Source organism: Camellia sinensis, chromosome 2 (genome assembly GCF_055761805.1).
Source record: "Camellia sinensis isolate YWXY chromosome 2, ASM5576180v1, whole genome shotgun sequence".
Lineage (NCBI taxonomy): Eukaryota > Viridiplantae > Streptophyta > Magnoliopsida > Ericales > Theaceae > Camellia > Camellia sinensis.
The window spans coordinates 196,490,314-196,511,837 of NC_138962.1; the positions used below are offsets into that span (position 1 = coordinate 196,490,314).

The window sequence follows — 21,524 nt, forward strand, 5'->3', positions numbered from 1 at the left end:
ATTTGGCCTGCTTGTTCAACTTTCAGTTAAATTGTGGGCTGCGTGTTCACTATCTACCTGGGCTGCGTGTTCAGAAAATTTGAAATTCGGGCTGCGTGTTCAACTTTCAGTTTAAATTGTGGGCTGCGTGTTCACTATCTACCTGGGCTGCGTGTTCAGAAAATTTGAAATTTGGGCTGCGTGTTCAACTTTCAGTTAAATTGTGGGCTGCGTGTTCACTATCTACCTGGGCTGCGTGTTCAGAAAATTTGAAATTTGGGCTGCGTGTTCAACTTTCAGTTAAATTGTGGGCTGCGTGTTCACTATCTACCTGGGCTGCGTGTTCAGAAAATTTGAAATTTGGGCTGCGTGTTCAACTTTCAGTTTAAATTGTGGGCTGCGTGTTCACTATCTACCTGGGCTGCGTGTTCAGAAAATTTGAAATTTGGGCTGCGTGTTCAAACTTTCAGTTAAATTGTGGGCTGCGTGTTCACTATCTACCTGGGCTGCGTGTTCAGAAAATTTGAAATTTGGGCTGCGTGTTCAACTTTCAGTTTAAATTATGGGCTGCGTGTTCACTATCTACCTGGGCTGCGTGTTCAGAAAATTTGAAATTTGGGCTGCGTATTCAAACTTTCAGTTAAATTGTGGGCTGCGTGTTCACTATCTACCTGGGCTGCGTGTTCAGAAAATTTGAAATTTGGGCTGCGTTTTCAACTTTCAGTTTAAATATTGGGCTGCGTGTTCACTATCTACCTGGGCTGCGTGTTCAGAAAATTTGAAATTTGGGCTGCGTGTTCAACTTTCAGTTAAATTGTGGGCTGCGTGTTCACTATCTACCTGGGCTGCGTGTTCAGAAAATTTGAAATTTGGGCTGCGTGTTCAACTTTCAGTTTAAATATTGGGCTGCGTGTTCACTATCTACCTGGGCTGCGTGTTCAGAAAATTTGAAATTTGGGCTGTGTGTTCAACTTTCAGTTAAATTGTGGGCTGCGTGTTCACTATCTACCTGGGCTGCGTGTTCAGAAAATTTGAAATTTGGGCTGCGTGTTCAACTTTCAGTTTAAATTGTGGGCTGCGTATTCACTATCTACCTGGGCTGCGTGTTCAGAAAATTTGAAATTTGGGCTGCGTGTTCAACTTTCAGTTAAATTGTGGGCTGCGTGTTCACTATCTACCTGGGCTGCGTGTTCAGAAAATTTGAAATTTGGGCTGCGTGTTCAACTTTCAGTTTAAATTGTGGGCTGCGTGTTCAGAAAATTTGAAATTTGGGCTGCGTGTTCAAACTTTCAGTTAAATTGTGGGCTGCGTGTTCACTATCTACCTGGGCTGCGTGTTCAGAAAATTTGAAATTTGGGCTGCGTGTTCAACTTTCAGTTTAAATTATGGGCTGCGTGTTCACTATCTACCTGGGCTGCGTGTTCAAAAAATTTGAAATTTGTGCTGCGTGTTCAAACTTTCAGTTAAATTGTGGGCTGCGTGTTCACTATCTACCTGGGCTGCGTGTTCAGAAAATTTGAAATTTGGGCTGCGTGTTCAACTTTCAGTTTAAATTGTGGGCTGCGTGTTCACTATCTACCTGGGCTGCGTGTTCAGAAAATTTGAAATTTGGGCTGCGTATTCAACTTTCAGTTAAATTGTGGGCTGCGTGTTCACTATCTACCTGGGCTGCGTGTTCAGAAAATTTGAAATTTGGGCTGCGTGTTCAACTTTCAGTTAAATTGTGGGCTGCGTGTTCACTATCTACCTGGGCTGCGTGTTTAGAAAATTTGAAATTTGGGCTGCGTGTTCAACTTTCAGTTAAATTGTGGGCTGCGTGTTCACTATCTACCTGGGCTGCGTGTTCAGAAAATTTGAAATTTGGCCTGCTTGTTCAACTTTCAGTTAAATTGTGGGCTGCGTGTTCACTATCTACCTGGGCTGCGTGTTCAGAAAATTTGAAATTCGGGCTGCGTGTTCAACTTTCAGTTTAAATTGTGGGCTGCGTGTTCACTATCTACCTGGGCTGCGTGTTCAGAAAATTTGAAATTTGGGCTGCGTGTTCAACTTTCAGTTAAATTGTGGGCTGCGTGTTCACTATCTACCTGGGCTGCGTGTTCAGAAAATTTGAAATTTGGGCTGCGTGTTCAACTTTCAGTTAAATTGTGGGCTGCGTGTTCACTATCTACCTGGGCTGCGTGTTCAGAAAATTTGAAATTTGGGCTGCGTGTTCAACTTTCAGTTTAAATTGTGGGCTGCGTGTTCACTATCTACCTGGGCTGCGTGTTCAGAAAATTTGAAATTTGGGCTGCGTGTTCAAACTTTCAGTTAAATTGTGGGCTGCGTGTTCACTATCTACCTGGGCTGCGTGTTCAGAAAATTTGAAATTTGGGCTGCGTGTTCAACTTTCAGTTTAAATTATGGGCTGCGTGTTCACTATCTACCTGGGCTGCGTGTTCAGAAAATTTGAAATTTGGGCTGCGTATTCAAACTTTCAGTTAAATTGTGGGCTGCGTGTTCACTATCTACCTGGGCTGCGTGTTCAGAAAATTTGAAATTTGGGCTGCGTTTTCAACTTTCAGTTTAAATATTGGGCTGCGTGTTCACTATCTACCTGGGCTGCGTGTTCAGAAAATTTGAAATTTGGGCTGCGTGTTCAACTTTCAGTTAAATTGTGGGCTGCGTGTTCACTATCTACCTGGGCTGCGTGTTCAGAAAATTTGAAATTTGGGCTGCGTGTTCAACTTTCAGTTTAAATATTGGGCTGCGTGTTCACTATCTACCTGGGCTGCGTGTTCAGAAAATTTGAAATTTGGGCTGTGTGTTCAACTTTCAGTTAAATTGTGGGCTGCGTGTTCACTATCTACCTGGGCTGCGTGTTCAGAAAATTTGAAATTTGGGCTGCGTGTTCAACTTTCAGTTTAAATTGTGGGCTGCGTATTCACTATCTACCTGGGCTGCGTGTTCAGAAAATTTGAAATTTGGGCTGCGTGTTCAACTTTCAGTTAAATTGTGGGCTGCGTGTTCACTATCTACCTGGGCTGCGTGTTCAGAAAATTTGAAATTTGGGCTGCGTGTTCAACTTTCAGTTTAAATTGTGGGCTGCGTGTTCAGAAAATTTGAAATTTGGGCTGCGTGTTCAAACTTTCAGTTAAATTGTGGGCTGCGTGTTCACTATCTACCTGGGCTGCGTGTTCAGAAAATTTGAAATTTGGGCTGCGTGTTCAACTTTCAGTTTAAATTATGGGCTGCGTGTTCACTATCTACCTGGGCTGCGTGTTCAAAAAATTTGAAATTTGTGCTGCGTGTTCAAACTTTCAGTTAAATTGTGGGCTGCGTGTTCACTATCTACCTGGGCTGCGTGTTCAGAAAATTTGAAATTTGGGCTGCGTGTTCAACTTTCGTTTTAAATATTGGGTTGCGTGTTCACTATCTACCTGGGCTGCGTGTTCAGAAAATTTGAAATTTGGGCTGCGTGTTCAACTTTCAGTTAAATTGTGGCTGCGTGTTCACTATCTACCTGGGCTGCGTGTTCAGAAAATTTGAAATTTGGGCTGCGTGTTCAACTTTCAGTTTAAATTGTGGGCTGCGTGTTCACTATCTACCTGGGCTGCGTGATCAGAAAATTTGAAATTTGGGCTGCGTGTTCAACTTTCAGTTAAATTGTGGGCTGCGTGTTCACTATCTACCTGGGCTGCGTGTTCGGAAAATTTGAAATTTGGGCTGCGTGTTCAACTTTCAGTTTAAATTGTGGGCTGCGTGTTCACTATCTACCTGGGCTGCGTGTTCAGAAAATTTGAAATTCGGGCTGCGTGTTCAACTTTCAGTTAAATTGTGGGCTGCGTGTTCACTATCTACCTGGGCTGCGTGTTCAGAAAATTTGAAATTTGGGCTGCGTGTTCAACTTTCAGTTAAATTGTGGGCTGCGTGTTCACTATCTATCTGGGCTGCGTGTTCAGAAAATTTAAAGTTTGGGCTGCGTGTTCAAATTTCAACTAGTGTGGGCTGCGTGTTCACTATCTAATCTGGGCTGCGTGTTCAGAAAATTTAAAGTGTGGGCTGTGTGTTCATTTTCGAATTCGGGCTGTGTGTTCGACAAATCAGTGTTTGAACCGTGTGTTCTAATGTGGGCTGTGTGTTCGCAATTAATTAATGAGCCGAGTGTTCAGAAATTCGAGTGTTGAAACTACATGTTCAAGATGTAAGCAAAGTACTATGTCATAAGCTAAACTGCATGTTCAAGCATGGCAAAGGTGCGAAATGTAAAATACAGAAGATAAGGTAAATACCTCTCGGGCCTCGTGAGAGAGATGCTGCTCCGGCTCTCTGAGAAGCAGATCCCCGGGTGCTCGCTCGTCAAAGCTGGTAAAATGACGGAAGACGGCACGAGGGAGGACGTGTGCTGCCGGACGGTACCTCCCGGGAATGAAAGGTCGGGTCCTCGGAGGTAGAGTCATGGGATCGAAATCATCTCCGGCGCCTGGAAAACCTCCACCGTGGGGAGAATTGCCCGCCATTTTCAAGAATCTGCAAAAGGGGAGCAAAAATGAGCAAAATGAGCAAAAATTGGAAAAAGTCAACAAAAGTCAACTCCCGAGAAAATATTCCAAATATTAAGATAAACTTACCTCAATTGGCGAAAATGCAAAAAGAAGCTCCGAAGTCGGAATTTAATCGCTCCAAAGTGCTTAAAACTGAGTGTTTTTGCAAGAACAATTTGCGCGAGGCGTTGGAAAACGCGCGTGAAACTCAGATCTGTAGAGGAAAGTGTTGTAGAATGCAAGAAAAGAAGGGGGACTCGGCTGCCTTTTATAGGCCTCAAGCCTTGATTGAAGAAGCATGCAAAAAGGAGGGAAAAAGACCAAAATAGCCCCGGAAAAAGGCCATGGCCGGCCGGCCCCTATTTCTAGCTGGCTAGCCATCTGTTTTTTGCAGAAATGGCCGGCCAGCCATTAGCTTTTATGGAAACCAGTTGGCCACCCCCCCTTGGGAAGATAAATGGCCGGCCATGTTCCTCACATGCTCACCTAGCTCTCTGCAAATTTTGAGGAAGATCGGAGTTCCCGGGACCTGAAAAAGTTCAAGAAAAGTACACTTCCGGTCGCGAAATGATCCGTCGGAACTTCGGCTTCAAGTTCTGACATGTGTCTCATCATCATTCATCGAAATCAAAGTATATCCTTTTTGAATGAGTTGTAACCTTTCAGGGAAGCAGATTGGAGGCCATGGTCGAATCGCCTTCGCCGAAACGCGTATTTCCGTACTCGTTGTTTCATAACAAATGAACACCTCAATTTATGCTCGTTTTGTACTATCGTGCGCATAACTTGCATTCTCATGAGCATACTCACATTGTCATGTACATTTCTTGTTATTGGCATATTTCTATGTTTGAACATACGTTGTCACGCATGTTCCATTCTTGCATTGCAATGCATCCGCTTACTGACGCTGCGTGTGTCGAACTTTCGAAATCACATTAAATATATGTTGTAGCATATTGTACTTGTTGCAATTTCTCTCTTTTGGCAGGCACGATATTGTATGTACGGTTCAATTGAGGCTGGTGCGACCAGACGAATCGCGCAGGTATCGTATCTTCTCCGTGTGAGACGTGGCGGGGATTGAATAATCCTTCGCATTCTTAACTGCATGAAATGTAGTTGTTGCTTTGCATTCTTGCTTAAAACTGTTGCATCTATTTGCGAATACTTGCTCCATTACAGCTTGCTGCATTTGCATGATCATTGGGTTACCTTCGGCTTTCTGCATATCATTTGCATTTCGCCCCCCGCCTGCGGGCATGCCTGCGGGCACATTTCTGTCTAACTTGCATGTTTGTCTAAGTCTTCGGCCTTGTCAAAAATGGGTCGTCTCTAGGCTTTGACATTCACTCCCGTCACTTATGACTTCCGAGTTCTGTCAAAGAGGGGCAACTGTAGACACCCCATTTTTGACCGACCTTAAGACTCAGGCGTCACCGATTGAGCGCTTGGTGATGTTGCATAATGTGCTCGTTCAGAAGTTTCAGAGTTGCGGCTGTGAGCCCTGCCTCCGGACTTCCGAACCCTCTTCTGTACCTTGTCTCGGTTTGCGAACCAGACCCGGTTTTCTCTGTTTCTTTTCCTGAGGGAAGGGAGAGGTCCCGTAGACCATCTCTCAATGTCCGTAGGCTACATTTGGTGGCCGTAGGCCATTTTGCCCATTTCGGAGTCCGGTTCCCGGTTTTCGCGACCGTCAGGTCGTGTGCCTCGATTCGGGACCGCTTAACCATCTCCTATTGCTCTAATTTTTGGCATACATCTTATTTGCTCCCTTTTGAGGGACACTGGGGTCTGAGAAACCCACTTCGTGGCCGAATGACACTTTCGGTGCTTAACAGCCCATTTTCGGGATCCCGAACTGCGTGTTTTGACTCCCGAACATTCGTTTTGCAACGGTTTTCGTTCATTTTTGGCAGGTACCTCTGTTTTATCACAGGGAAGGTCACTGAAGGGTGGGAGGCCATCAATTGTTGCAGCAACCAGTTATCTCTCCTCCGGAGCCTCCCGGCGCCCGTTTTTCAAACTTCCGGGCTAATGTTGAACACCCTAGGGTTAGTGTTGCCAACTTTCAACCACATATCTGTGATCTACACACATGGGAGGCCCCTAAAAGTTGGTGGCCGGCCATTAAGGTTACCTGACCCTTTTGACCCCTTTCTTCCGGGCTAATGTTGAACCCCTTGGACCTTTTTTCTTGAACTTTGAACCACATATCTGTGATCTACACACATGAGAGGCCCCTAAAAGTTCATGGCCGGCCAGTAATTCAACTTGACCCTTTTGACCCCCTCTTTCCGAGCCAATGTTGAACCCCTTGGACCCACTTTCTTGAAGTTTTAACCACATGGTTGTGTTGTACACACATAGGAGTACCTCCCCAGTAGCTGGCCGGCCAGAAAATCTCATTGAACCTTTTGACCCCTAGCCGGCCGGCTAGGTGGTGTGGCCGGCCGGCCACCTCCAACAAAAGTGAGAGGCCGGCCGTGTTCCTCGCACTGTGCACTTTACAGCTGTGGGGCAATATCCCCCAGACAAGATATTTATCCGGGGGATATTTTGTGGGGGAGTTTTGCTCTCCTTCTCCCCCACCTTTACACCCCCTTTTGAACCCTTTTAACCAGCTGATGGCCTCACTTACAAGGGTTGAAAAAACTCTTCTTCAAGCTCCCATATAGAACTCCATCTCCATAGCTCTCAATTCTTCAAAAAACCCTAAGCCCCTAACCATCATTCCTTCTACACCACCAAGCTCTACCACCACCATCTCATTTCCAGCAACAAGGGAGGCTTCTCAAAGGCAAAAGAAGCTGCAAATCCATCCAAGAGGCAACAAAAGTTTGAATCTTCAAGGGTAAGTAATACTTTTACCCTTTTGACCCTTTTTCTTGATATATTTCTAAGCCCCACTTTCTTTTTGTTTCAAGCTCCGGCCCTAACTGAAAAGGGCCCTCTTTTGAGCTCATCTTCACTTTTCATGAAGGGCTCAACCCTGTTTGAGTCCTCCATAATACACATGCTTCATTGATCCTCTTATGTGTCATGATTTTGCATGCTATTTTTGGCCCATGAGCAATCTGTTTTTGAGCATGTTATAAACTGATATGAGGCTTATTTTGAGCCCCTCTTCAACATTGGAGAAGGGCTCAACATTGTTTGGTGCTTCCATGTGTCACTTGTAGTTATATCCCTTATTTGGCCCCATTTTTGCATAAATTGGTAGCCCCCTTTGCTTCTGTTTTTGGACCTTGGTCCGAACTGAAAGTGGCCTTATTTTGGCCTATACTTCATGTTTCATTAACACTTTTTTTCTGTTTGGTGATTATTTTGCATACTTCATGTTATAGCACTTTTTGAGCCTAATTTTGCATCACATTTCTATCATGTTTGTATAATGATTTGAGGCTTGTCATATACTGTAAATGTTCATATTTTTGGTCCCTCTTCAGTGTTGTAGAAGGAAATTTTTCAGTTCGGGTTTTTCCTGTATCACTTGCTTCATTACCCCTCTTTTGGCCCCTACTCTTGCATGCTATTTTTACCATACCTATGCTTGCTGTTTGGCCATGTTTATAACTGTGAAAGTGCATCTTTTGGGACTTTCTAGCTTCTGTCTTTGCATTGCATGTCCATATTGTGCATGTTTAGCATGGCTATAGGCCATTTCGGGTGCCTAAATTCGCATTTCGGGACATTTCCTTGCATTTCATGTCATTTCGCTTCATTTCGGGGCTGTTTTCCCCCATATTTTAGTGCTGAAATTCCATTAGTATGCTTGCATATCATTTTTGCCATATTTCATCACATTTTTGCATCGCCTCGGTTTGCGTGCCCGTGTGCACGCATTTCGAGGCACTTCGTTTTCTGCCATCGGCATCTTATGTGAGTGTGGCTGAGGCTCTCTCATGTTAGTATAAGTCCTTGTTGTATTTTCCATGTCATTCGCATCGCTTTTGCATCGCCTCAGTTTGCGTGCCCGTGTGCACGCATTTCGAGGCACTTCATTTTCATCAACCGGCATCTACTAACCATGATATCCAATTTTGAAAACGTTATGTGTTCTTATTCCAATTATTAGCCTAGAATTACTATGTTATGCGCACAGCAAACAAGTATAGACTAGATTGCCTAATTTGGAAAGAAACATTGCATATCCGTTCGTTTTGAAAATGCTTTGGAATTTGCTACTCGCAAGTAGGCTAAAAATACGGATTTCAATGAGTTTTCCAACTCAAACAATCCAACCTTCACCCACAGGCATTCAAAACATTTTAACACATAAGCATCTAGCCACATGTTAAGCATGCTGACATGGCAACATTCACACTCATGCGATATGCTAAAGCGGAAATACTTACATAGTACTCCGTGCCAAAATAAAGAACTTGTTAGCAAACATGCATGATCCAAGTCCATGTGAAGTGCCTAATGCATCGCATACAAAATGTTACTAGAATAGGCTCGGCTATCCTAAACATGTCATGTGAAAATGCACAATTATCACATATTCAGTTTGGAATTGAAGTACTGATGCAGTTAGCGTGATGTACCGAGCCTAATGCATGTAATACGAATGCATGGATGCACGCATGCATAGCATAAGGTATGCTAAATTAAACGTGCCCTAATCTACCATCATAAGCAAGTAAATAAAAGGGAAGAAAGACGTGAGGTTGGAAGACATACACACACTCACGCACACTTATTACAGATTTGCCCTCGCTCGGAGGGACCGAATAAATATTACAAATTAATTAACTACGCAAGCTAATTAAATATTACAAATTAATTAATTAACAAATTAACTAATTTAGGAAAACAGTAAAACGTCTCGAGAAGCGCGCCACCATGCGCAAGCTGCCTCTGTTTTCCTCCCTTTCTTCCTCTGGAGGTTGTCAAAACCTCAGGACTACATCCTTGGACAGAGGGGATCATCACCGGCTAGATGAAATTTCCACCGGCAGTGTTGTATGGCCATCGGCACAAAGTTGAAGCTGTCGGCAGAGAAAATAGTGCCGGTCGGCACATTACACTACCGGTCGGCAGAGTATTCCTGCAGAACCTGCAACTCACAGCAACAGAGGGCAAAACAAGGCATGGCAGCACAACTCAAGGCATGTATGCACCAAACATGTCTCTTATCATTGTGATGACTCAAAGGGACATGTGCCTCGGTTCTCAGACCACCAACCACGCATTTCCATGCATGATGGCCCAAAGAACCAAGTATGCAACTTTGGTTTCAAATGCATGCAAACCAATCAAACCATGTTTATAACTGTGAAAGTGCATCTTTTGGGACTGTCTAGCTTCTGTCTTTGCATTGCATGTCCATATTGTGCATGTTTAGCATGGCTATAGGCCATTTCGGGTGCCTAAATTCGCATTTCGGGACATTTCCTTGCATTTCATGTCATTTCGCTTCATTTCGGGGCTGTTTTCCCCCATATTTTAGTGCTGAAATTCCATTAGTATGCTTGCATATCATTTTTGCCATATTTCATCACATTTTTGCATCGCCTCGGTTTGCGTGCCCGTGTGCACGTATTTCGAGGCACTTCGTTTTCTGCCATCGGCATCTTATGTGAGTGTGGCTGAGGCTCTCTCATGTTAGTATAAGTCCTTGTTGCATTTTCCATGCCATTCGCATCGCTTTTGCATCGCCTCGGTTTGCGTGCCCGTGTGCACGCATTTCGAGGCACTTCATTTTCATCAACCGGCATCCTATGTGAGTGTGGCTGAGGCTCACTCATGTTGGTATAAGCCCATATCATGTTTCCATGTCATTTGCATTGCGTATGCATCGCCTCGGTTTGCGTGCCCGTGTGCACGCATTTCGAGGCACCTCATTTTTATCCGCCGGCACCCTATGTGAGTGTGGCTGAGGCTCACTCATGTTGGTATGAGCCCATTTGTCATTTCCATGTCATTTCATCATATCATATCATCGCCTCGGTTTGCATGCCATTTCGAGACACATATCATCGCCTCGGTTTGCGTGCCCGCGTGTACGTATTTCGAGACATATATCATCGCCTCGGTTTGCGTGCCCGCGTGCACACATTTCGAGACACATATCATCGCCTCAGTTTGCGTGCCCGCGTGCACGCATTTCGAGACACATATCATCGCCTCGGTTTGCGTGCCCGCGTACACGCATTTCGAGACACATATCATCACCTCGGTTTGCGTGCCCGCGTGTACGCATTTCGAGACACATATCATCGCCTCAGTTTGCGTGCCCACGTGCACGCATTTCGAGACACATATCATCGTCTCGGTTTGCGTACCCGCGTGCACGCATTTCGAGACACATATCATCGCCTCGGTTTGCGTGCCAGCGTGCACGTGTTTCGAGATATATCATTTTCTCAGTTTGTGTGCCCGTATCACGCATTTCGAGGCATCTCATTTTCATCATATTCTGTATTTTCTCAGTTTGCGTGCCTGTGTGCACGCACTTCGAGGCATCTCATTTTTCATAGCATAGTGCATACTAGGTTGTATCTTAGATTGCATTCTGTCATTTTCTCGGTTTGCGTGCCCGTGTGCACGCACTTCGAGGCATCTCATTTTTCATAGCATTGTGTATGTTAGGATTATATCTTAGTTGCATTTCATGCATGTCGTGCATATTGCATCGTGTCCGGAATAGGAGTTAGCCCGGGCACGGGAAACGAGGTACATTTCGTACTGTGAGTGACGGAATGTGTCTCAATTCCCCAGTCACCGACACTCCGGATTATCCATGATGGAGTTAGGTTTTAGCTGTAGTTTCATGTGCATTCATCCTATATTGAGTTGTGCATTTCGACTCCTCGGCCATCATGCCTCGATATGCGTGATTGGTGGCACGAGGATCGAGACATGCATATATCTGTGCAAATACATTGCTATGCCCCTTTCCTGCTCTCTGTTGCAGCAAAATGAAGAATCAACAACCTTTTGGGACTTGGCACGCATTTCAAGAACAGGTGTAAACAGAGGCTAATTGGGGCATTCCGGTGGATTTCTGCGCAAGACAATCTGGACATGCATCATCCACCAGAAGCAAGGCAGTCCCTGGCTTGCACGCCAGTTTCATTTACTTTCTGAGTTAATTCATTAATTAATTAGAATTTTGTAATATTTTGGACTGTAATATTCTTTTATTCGGGACTGTAATATTTGGACTGTATTATTTATTCGGACCCTCCGAGTGAGGGCACAACTGTAATAAGTGTGCGTGAGTGTGATGTATGTCTTCCAACCCCACGTCTTTCTCCCTTTTATTTATCCGCTTTTGATGGTTAGATTAGGGCATGTTTAAATTAGCATACAGTATGACAGCCTGTTTGCATTCATTCATCTGTATTGCATGCACCGGGCTCGGCGCATCATACTAACTGCATTGTATTTTCAATTTCAAAGTTGAATACATGATAGTTGTAACATTTCATATGCCATCTTAGAATAGCCGAGCCTGCTATAATTGCATTTCGCATGTGTTGCATTAGGCATTTCCGTATAGTTAGGATCATGCATGATTTCTAATGAAGTTTCTATTTTGGCTTGGAGTACTCGGTAAGCTTTATGCTTTAGCATCCTTGTATGCGTGTGAGTGTTGCCATGAATAGCATGCTTACCATGAGGCTATGTGCTTATGTGATATATCTGCCTGAATGCCTGTGGGTGAAGGTTGGGTTATTTAAATTGGAATAAATCATCAAATGTTTCAAGCCTACCTGCGGGTAGCAAACCACTTTCGAAAACAAACATGAAATGTTTCGTTCCAATTCAGGCGACTCGGTCTATATTTGTATGCTGCGCGCATCACATAGTAATCTAGGCTAATAACCGGAATAAGAACACACAATGTTTTCAAAAATAGATATCATGTTTAGTAGAGGCCGATCTTCGATCGGCCGAGCGGGGGTGCTCATGAAGTGACCTTCCCCAATCGTACCCAAGTTCCCGAGCCGAGGCAACTTTGGTGATGACGGACACGTGGCCTTTGGCACCGAGTTAGGGTTTCCTAAATTCCCCCATAAAAAATATTTAGGTGGCGACTCTGTATCTGGCAAAGCAGTCCATGTTTGGCACTTCTTTTCAAAAATCTGTTTCTCAAAACGATTTGCCGGATTTGGACTCTTTGGTTCAGATAAAGAACCGTGACAATTTGAGAGTCCGAGCTGTAGTGACCCCAAAATGAACAGAACGGGAGCTAACCCTCCCGGGGCGTTCGGGGGACGTCTACACCAACACACATACTTCAACGCCCCTAGTTGGGTGGAATCACCACATCTTTTCCTGCACAAAAATCCCGTAGGGTGAGCATAAAGCCTAGTAGAAAATTCTTAACAAAGTATATACATTTTATACAAGTCTCGAGAGATGAAATGCATATGCCATGTTATGCCCTTTTTGAAGATAAATTACATTTTTCATCTTTTGAAAACCATCATGCTCAATGATGTCATGCAATTTCAATTGTTCAAAACTTAACAATTTATTTCAAGGGAGGTAAATACGTCTATGATAATCCTTAGGCTGGTGTCTGCAAGTAGACTATACGAGTACTACCAAATTGTCATTTTTACCGGTATTAACCGGAAGGCTCGACACCTATCCGCACGAATTTTTTGGTCTTTCACCCCAGACTCGCAGGCCAACTTATTCAATATCATCTACACCACCTATCAAGACTTACCAACATATTTACCCCAAAATCATTTCATGAAAACTTATTTCTCAACATTCTTTTCTCAATGCAAGTTTTCAAATCAACCTTCAAAGTCTAATGTAATAAAATGAAATGATATGCCAATTTCACAAGATGAACATAAATATTTTTATTCTAATTCATCATCCAAGGAATAACACAATTTCCTCTTCTCAAGTATTCTCAACAATTTAGTCATTTCAAGACTATATCAACATTCTGAATAATCATTTCTAAAATGAACAACAATTCTCATAATCCACAAAATTAATTATTTATACAAATATATATAAGAAATTTTCTAAACATCATTTATTTTGGCACACAAAAATAAATATAACAATATTACCCATGGATTTTCATTTTCTTTTAAAATCTCCAATTTCTAGGTTTTCTCACCAAAACCAACCATTTTCAAATATTTGAGAAGATCTCTCCAAAAACATCTTTCTTTTACCAACATAGTCCAAAACCCTCAATTTCTATTTTAAAAGAAATAAGAAAGTAAACCCACTTTCAAAATCACTTATCTTCTTGAATCAACAAAAATCCATTTTAAAAAAAAGAACAAATGAAAGGATGATTTCGAAAATCATTTAGATCTTGCAAAAATATATATATAACTCAAAGAAAATTTCTACGTCAAACTAGAAGAGGAAACATGCATTAGCAATCTCATTGAGGTTTTCTTTCATTCTTGCCATTTCAAAATTCCTTGGGTCAAACCTGCCCGTCCTCATAAATGTCAAAATTCCTCCCAACTTCAACTCAGGCTTGAGGTCACGGTGAACTACACCCTGGTGATGAAAGTAGGCAACCACACTCAAAATCTGTACCATGACAGCCTTTGCATCTTCTTCCGAGTATTTTCCACCTCTAGAAAGTATTCTATCCAATAATTCACCTCCTTTGCATAACTCCACTACTACATAAACATTGACGTCATCCTCATAGGCATCATAAAATTTCTCACACCAATATTTACTCAGTAATGTTAGGTATCATGAAAAGTCTTTCATGAAAATAATCATGAAAGCTTTATGACCTTTGGATTACACTTAGAATAAAACACCACACACTAATCAAGGTAATTCAAAAATCATAACTCTTTCGTAATCATTTTCATGAAAAAAATTTCATTATTTCTAACTTTTCTCATATTTACTACTGAATAGAGTTGAACATATTAATAAATAGGCTATTACTAACTCTCATGCATATCAGGCTCAGTCCATAGAGTTAGGATTTAAAGTAAACAGTCCAAAATAAATAACAAGAAACAATGTATTTACCTCACACAACCATTATTGTCAATGTCAGCAACAAGGAACTGGGAAACTGACAAGGTCCATAACTTAGAATAACATTTCTGTCATCTGTAGCAAAATTAAGGGGTTGTTTGGCATCTACTAGATAAGATAAAAAGCCAAAAAGTTATCAAAAAAGCCAAAAAGATCCTTTATCTCGGAAGTTTGGGCGGCAAAACCCTGTCTGACTTTGCAGAGGGTAAAATTACATTTCTGCCCTTCCTTTTTGAAATTGCATCAGTCGAATATATCACAGAATATACACGATCAGAAAGCCCCTTTCCTTCTCCAACCTCACAAATCCCTCAGTCAATTGAACAAAGTCTAGTCCGTCGAAGACACCGCCCACTGCCGGAGATCCGTCACACCCTTCACCTTGCACCACCGCCACAGCCGTGCCAAAGGCAGACCTCGACGCCATCACCTGAAAACTGTAACAGACAGGAAGGACCATCCCTCGTCCAGATCTGCACCACCGCCGACCAGATCTACACTACTTCGGCCCGTATCCCCCAAAGAACAAGGTAACACCTCTTCCACGCCACTGATTTTGGGCATGTGAACCAAATCTGTACATTTCCCCATTTTCGGCGATTTGGTAGTTGCGAGGAAAATCAATGATTTTTCCTGAATCGCCATGTACTCTCTGTACTATCACACTTCCACTTTCCAACCTTTTCTTTTGTTTACCTTCTTCATCACTCTCTCCTCTGTTCCTCCACTTTCCTTTGTCTTTAATGGCTGCCCCATAACCTAACCCCTCTATCATACAATATGCGTGGTTTGATGTTTTAGCCTTCTAGGTCTCTCTCTTTTTGGTTGGTGAAGATGACCCACACAGCCGTTCAAAAAATTTGTAGATTTTTTTGTCCTGGGTGTCTGATGGTATTGGGGATTTTTTCTTCCGTGAAGCTTTCATTTTCTCACATACCCATTGACAAAATATTATATATTTTGACAAATTTTTTCTTGTTTTTTTTCTCCTGGTAATGTTGGGCTTCTATGCTTGTAATGTTCACAATTTTTGGTTTGGATATTTCACAGTTGCTTGAGTTTGTTGGGTCTTTAATTGTTCAATGATGTTAAACTTTTCTAGCGTCCAAAGCACATTGTCGAAAATTTCGGCCCTCATGTTGTTCACCTTATAGATATTGTAGGTGGAGTATAATTATTGGTGTTGAGTGTTAATTGTTCAGCTTATAGACAGTGTTGTCCAGCTTATAATATAATTCTTATAAATTATCTCATACGGTCAAAAAAAAAAAACATAATAATGGTATTAACAAAATCCTCTAACTTGGTTTGTTAAAGAAATGGAGTAATGTTATATAATTCATCTCGTGTTATTATTAAGAAATTCTATAATACACTCTTTCGTAGGATTCGTTATATGTCTTCTTTTTTTTAATAGAAGGGTTTATTATTTTTGTTATGATCTTTTCTGATATTTTAATTTCTCAGTTGATGTGTCAACCATTTGGGTCTGTTTATTTTTTGCTTCTTCTAGCATCTACAAAACAAAATGGAGATTAGTGTTTCCAGCATCGTTAGTGTATGAGAACAATTTTTATTAATGAGACCTTATCTGCATTTCATAAAAGGAGAAATAACTGTGCACATTGCTTAAAACATGATTGATCATAGTAACAGGAGAAACAACTGTTTTTCCTTTTCCAATTATCTTGAGTAATAAGCACATGACAAGCAATTCTTAGAAACCAATTTCGATCCAAAATTTAGGTTGCTACTCTAAAGATAATATATATTGCATTTCATAGACTTATATTCAGTACAATTTAATAAACAGTTCAAAGCTTAAAAGATCTTCCAGGTGAATAGCATTTCAGATTAACAACTGACAGCTTTTGGTAATGGTAGATAACAACTTTTCTAAATGGAAGCCAGAAGGATGAGTTGGTTTGGAATGGATAAATGAATCCATGGATATTCATGATGCATCTATATTATCTCACAGGCAAGTTGCATAAATACCATACACTATAGCAGTAGAGCTCCAATATCGAATGATTCAAAAAAAATTAAAAATACAGAACAAGTACGTAGGGTGATCAGATTCTGTTTTAATCAATTTTTTAATGGGCAGAACTCCATACTATTGAACTAGCTAACTGGGACCATGCTACATAGGCACAACAGAGGCTACATTTGATGTATCACTGCAGTGAATATATATCTATGCATGTTTATATATGAAAATCCTTTTCAGAGCAGTAATCCAACAATATAGAAGGCATGAACAAGAAGAACCGCATCAAGAATGAACATGAAACTATGAAATCCAGATACGGTCTTATTTTTTTTTCCAATTGTTTTAACTAGATGGATGGGAATTTCTTAAATACATATTGCTATTTACCATTTTCATGTTGTGCCAATGGTAATTTTTTGACATTTTCATAATTACTGTTGCATTGTAGTACCGCAATGGAGCAGTCACAATCGCCATCCACACCTTCGAGACATTTGCGTAAGCGTGGTGGTAAACAGTCTCAACCGCAGTCCAGACTAGCTCACAAAGCAAATTGGGACTCTGACACGGTGCGCATGTTCTTGCAACTTGTTATCAAAGAGTTGGACTCAGGTTTCAAGGGCAGCTTCCATACAATGACAATGCACGGATACAGGGCTATCGCCAAGGCCTTCGAGGAGCGTACACATAAGGTCCATGAGGTGAAGCAACTGCAAAACAAGTACGCGTCACTGAAAAAGGATTGGCAGTCGTGGTCACGCCTGATGGACAGCAGGCATGGGCCAACCGGCATAAGTTACAATGAAGCAACTGGTTTGATACAAGCATCCGACGACTGGTGGGCCCATTATGAAAAGGTAATAATTCCATCATCTTCTTTGTAATATCCAACCTGCAAAATTAAATATATGTTACAATATAATTATAAAAATTCTTCAAACATATTTTAATGTGACCAAAAACAAGAACTAAACTTGGTTAGACTTTTCACCCCAACAACCGTTGTTATACTTGCCAAGTGGCCTATCAGTCTCTCTATCTCCCTTCCTATGTATGACTGTTTTGTGAAATTTTAATTCATTGCTTTGTGAGTTTCTGTGGCCAAGTACTTGACTGACTTCACTTCATTAGCTAATGTCAGTACTTCACTAGCTAATGGATTCATTGGTACGTAAGCATGGGCAAACAATCTTAACATTCAATTTGTATTTCCCTTATTGGTGCCACCTCTACTTTTCCAAAATTGTGTACATGTCTTCTTTTCTATAAGGCTCTTTGCTGCATTTAATTGATAGGAAATGAAAGAAATACGAATATGAAAACTATTTTCCTTTTCTGCATACGAAAACGTGGGTTCCACCATTGTCATTTTGTTGAAGAAAGTATTTTTTCCTTAAATCATTTCCTATACATAAAAATTGAGATTATGCACCTGTGGGAGAGTTATAAAAATTCCTGACTGTCAGAAAAAGTAATCTGTCCCGCTGACTGTCATAAAACAAGCCGGAGTAAATTTCTTATCATATATTACATTATCTAAAATGGCTCTGAAATAGCTCTGAAATTCAAGGGCTTCCAGTAAACATACATTTTGGGGTTTCTCGGAAGATTAGAACTTGTTTTTATTCTCTTTTAACATTCCTGAATTGGATGTACCTAACATCCATGGTCGTGCTATATCTGCTTTCAAGGCCACTGGATAGAAGTAATGTTGGTTTTATATTTTTTGTTTTTTAGAAGTTCTGTTTCTGATTCACAGCAAACTGCTTCATACCAATAAATTGCAAAGTTTCATTATTGATTGGGGGTTATTTATTTCAAGCTTCATTCTATGATATAGTTTTGGAAAATATGTCTTACCTTGCATTTCCCCCTTTTTTTTTTTTGCTTCAGATCCACTGCAGAATTTCAATTCATGAATATTGAAGAATTTTTAGTGACTTCATCTCTGACTTCTACAATTTTATCTCATCCTGCACTGCTTTCACAATTGGGTTCTTAATTTAGCAATCAACTATACTTTATAATCTATACTTATAGACAATGAACATAATCTGGCAATCAGTCTGTAAACTTTACTGCAAGAATTCATGCAATCTGGTAACAACTGATTTTTTACTAAACCTGTAACATAAACAGAATCTTCCATGGCTGTTGTTGTGTTTACCCTCCTTCCTTGATTCACTTCATTATGTTTACGTGTTTGGGTTTTCCCCAGATTGACAAGAATGCACTGAAGTTCAAAACGAAACCGTTGGAGCATATGGAGCTAATGCGAAGGGTGTAAGAAGGTGCAACTGCAACCGGGAAATTCGCATGGACACCAGGGGCAGCGTTCGAACCTGTGGCCACGGAGGACAATCCGTTGCTGGTAGACGAAGAAGACTGCGAAGACAGCAGTGGTTTGCCCCCTTTCCAGCCATCCGTGCAGCATGGACAAACTGTCCACCACAGTTCTGCGCAAGAGGAGGACATCCCGGTCAGTGTACATGCTGCGGCATCGGCAATTCACGCTGAGGACATCCCGGTCAGTGTACATGCTGCGGCATCGCCAAATCACGCTGATGACACACCTACGAGTGGCCAGAGCAAACGCAAATTCAGTCGCACAACACACTCGCAGCGGAAAAAAGGGCAGAGTGTCGGCGCATCGCTCTTGGCGAGTAGCATGGAAAACCTTGCGTCTTCAGTTAAATTACAACAACGAGAAGTCCGCGTGCATCATGAATATGGAGATTCGGCCTCGGACTGCATTCGTAATTGTATGGCAAGGTTGTACTCCCTACAAGGCTTGGACCGGCAAGACCCACTAATCCTTTACGGTATGTCGCTAATGGACAATCCGGCAAATCAGGCAATACTGTTGCAGCTTCCGACGGACGCAGACGTCATTACTTGGCTGCGAATCAAGAAGTCCCACAGTATGGCTGGCCCATCAGCGCCAACTCACGGCCCCTGGTTTTGACGGCCTCAGTCACCGGAAATGGCTCATGTTTCATTAATACCCTGTATTTGTTCTATTAATTGTTGCTACCTCCTATGTTTGTTTTATGTTTATTATTTCCCCTATGTTTGAGAGTGGCTGTCGGATTTTTTTTAAATTATGGAATCGGTGTGTGATGTGTTGGATGTTTAATTCGGACTTTGTATGCAGCAGACATGTTATTTATAAATGTGTTGGATGTTTTCTTTTCGTTCCCTTATAAATGTGTTTCGATTCTTAGGTTTTAAGGGATGCTAACAAAGCAGCTTACTGAATAGTGATGACCCACCTTTTATGAGTGTGTTGTATATCTGTGGTCTATGGCTATTCAGACCATTCATAGTGATGACCCACCTTTTATTAATAGTGATGACCCACCATTCATGAGCATAGCAGCTGAACGAACATGGCTATTCAGAGCTGTAAATGAGGATTCTAACTTCATGTTTACGAGATGTCATTTGCACCAACTCGTCAAGACTATTGATCTTACAAGACTTTACAGATTGACAACACAGAGCATTGGGGAAATTTTCCAATGGTGCTCTCAGAAGGAAAAAGTGTTAAATTAATTTAAAATTAATAAAATATAATTTAAAGTAATAAATTTTTTTTATTTAAGTGTCAACCAAATGTCAAAAAATAATATAAAATCGATGTATGAAAAAAATATTTTACATCCATTTATACCATCAATCACATCCAAATAATATTGCGAAGTTTTTCTTCAAGTCTTCTCAAGTCCATACATTCAAGTCTTCGTCAACTCCATACAGCTGTTTATTCAATTCGTTCACACATAAGGAAATAAAAATTAAAAAAAAAAAGATTTTTCATGAATAAAAGAAAATATTAATTGACCAGATTTTTTATACAATCACCCCCCCCCCCAAATCACATCCAAATAGTATTGCGGAGTTTTTCTTCAAGTCTTCGTCAAGTCCATACGTTCACACATAAGGAAATAAATAAATAAATAAAAGATTATTATAAACTATGATCAAAATATCAGTTACATTTTTATAAACTATGATCAAAATATTAGCTGTCTTTTTAAATTATCACACTAGTAATTTTGTATAATTCTCTACCATTTTTCTATTTTTATTTTTTTAATAAATAAAATTTTTCTAAACTGACTCCAAGCAGCTCGCCAGACTTGACTTCTTTTCCCCCATTTGCTTCTTCCTTTTTTTTTTTTTTTTTCAATTGTTTTATACTAAACTTTTCTGGTTCCTTGACTTTTCGTTTAGTTACTTCCTTCACCATGCTCAGGAAGGATGTATTTTCCTTCTCATCTACTAGACTACCTAGAAGATCCCTTCCTCTTTATTATTATTATTAATATGTGGGATAAATTACACAATTGATTCCTATAATTTTTCACTTTAGATTTCGTAGCAATAATTTTATCAATTTTGTCCATGTACTTTCATTTTGGTTCCAATGCACTCCATCTATCATTATCGGTTAATATTCAAATGAAAAAAAAAGAAGAGACATTAGCGAAATTAGTGGGACAAAATAAAATTTTGTTAAGATTTATATATTTTTCTTTGTAGTCTGTAAAAAATTAAATGACAATCAGAAATGAAAGAAATATTTGTAAAAACGTGATTCTTAAAAAATTAAAATATTCACACACAAAAAAGCAAAATGTACTAGTAATTTTGGTTTTATTTTTTTTTTTTTTGTATTAGTATTAGTTAATTTTTTCTAGCAAAATTGACAAAGATTATATTTTCAATGTGTATATTAGCTGTGTTCACAAATAATTTAAAAAATTGTAACAAAGATGATAATAATGGATGTAAAGTTTTTAAAATATACATACATTTTCGGACAATAATGGAACTGACAGAGGGAGGCGTAGGCAGATGGACTGGTGCTATGGTTTGTACCTAAATATTTGCCCAAAGATTGTTGTGAACTTCCTTCAATATTGTCCATTTGTGAGTCTTGATAGATGCTACAATTGTAGACCATAGGTTTTGCATGGCAGGTTGTCTTTTGTGAGTCTTCATAGATGCTACAATTGTAGACC

The 21,524-nt window shown here is 40.7% G+C and overlaps 2 protein-coding genes across 2 annotated transcripts in view; one reads left to right on the forward strand and one right to left on the reverse strand.

Annotated features, from left to right (window-relative positions):
• The window catches only part of LOC114292579 (uncharacterized), a 328,443-nt gene that overhangs the window by 183,994 nt on the left and 122,925 nt on the right, over positions 1-21,524 (reverse strand). The window lies entirely within an intron of this gene.
• LOC145819777 (L10-interacting MYB domain-containing protein-like) lies at positions 14,628-19,696 on the forward strand. The gene is made up of 3 exons (XM_082913647.1): positions 14,628-15,031; positions 16,946-17,354; positions 18,716-19,696. The coding sequence occupies exons 2-3, from the start codon at positions 16,953-16,955 to the stop codon at positions 18,782-18,784; spliced, it is 471 nt and encodes a 156-aa protein (XP_082769773.1). The 5' UTR covers positions 14,628-15,031; positions 16,946-16,952; the 3' UTR covers positions 18,785-19,696.

Bases quoted from the DNA above. Each gene is read 5' to 3' on its own strand.
- LOC145819777 (XM_082913647.1), top strand. From the start codon at position 16,953: ATGGAGCAGTCACAATCGCCATCCACACCTTCGAGACATTTGCGTAAG. The intron at 17,355-18,715 runs GTAATAATTCCA...GGTTTTCCCCAG, and splicing joins GGTGGGCCCATTATGAAAAG to ATTGACAAGAATGCACTGAA.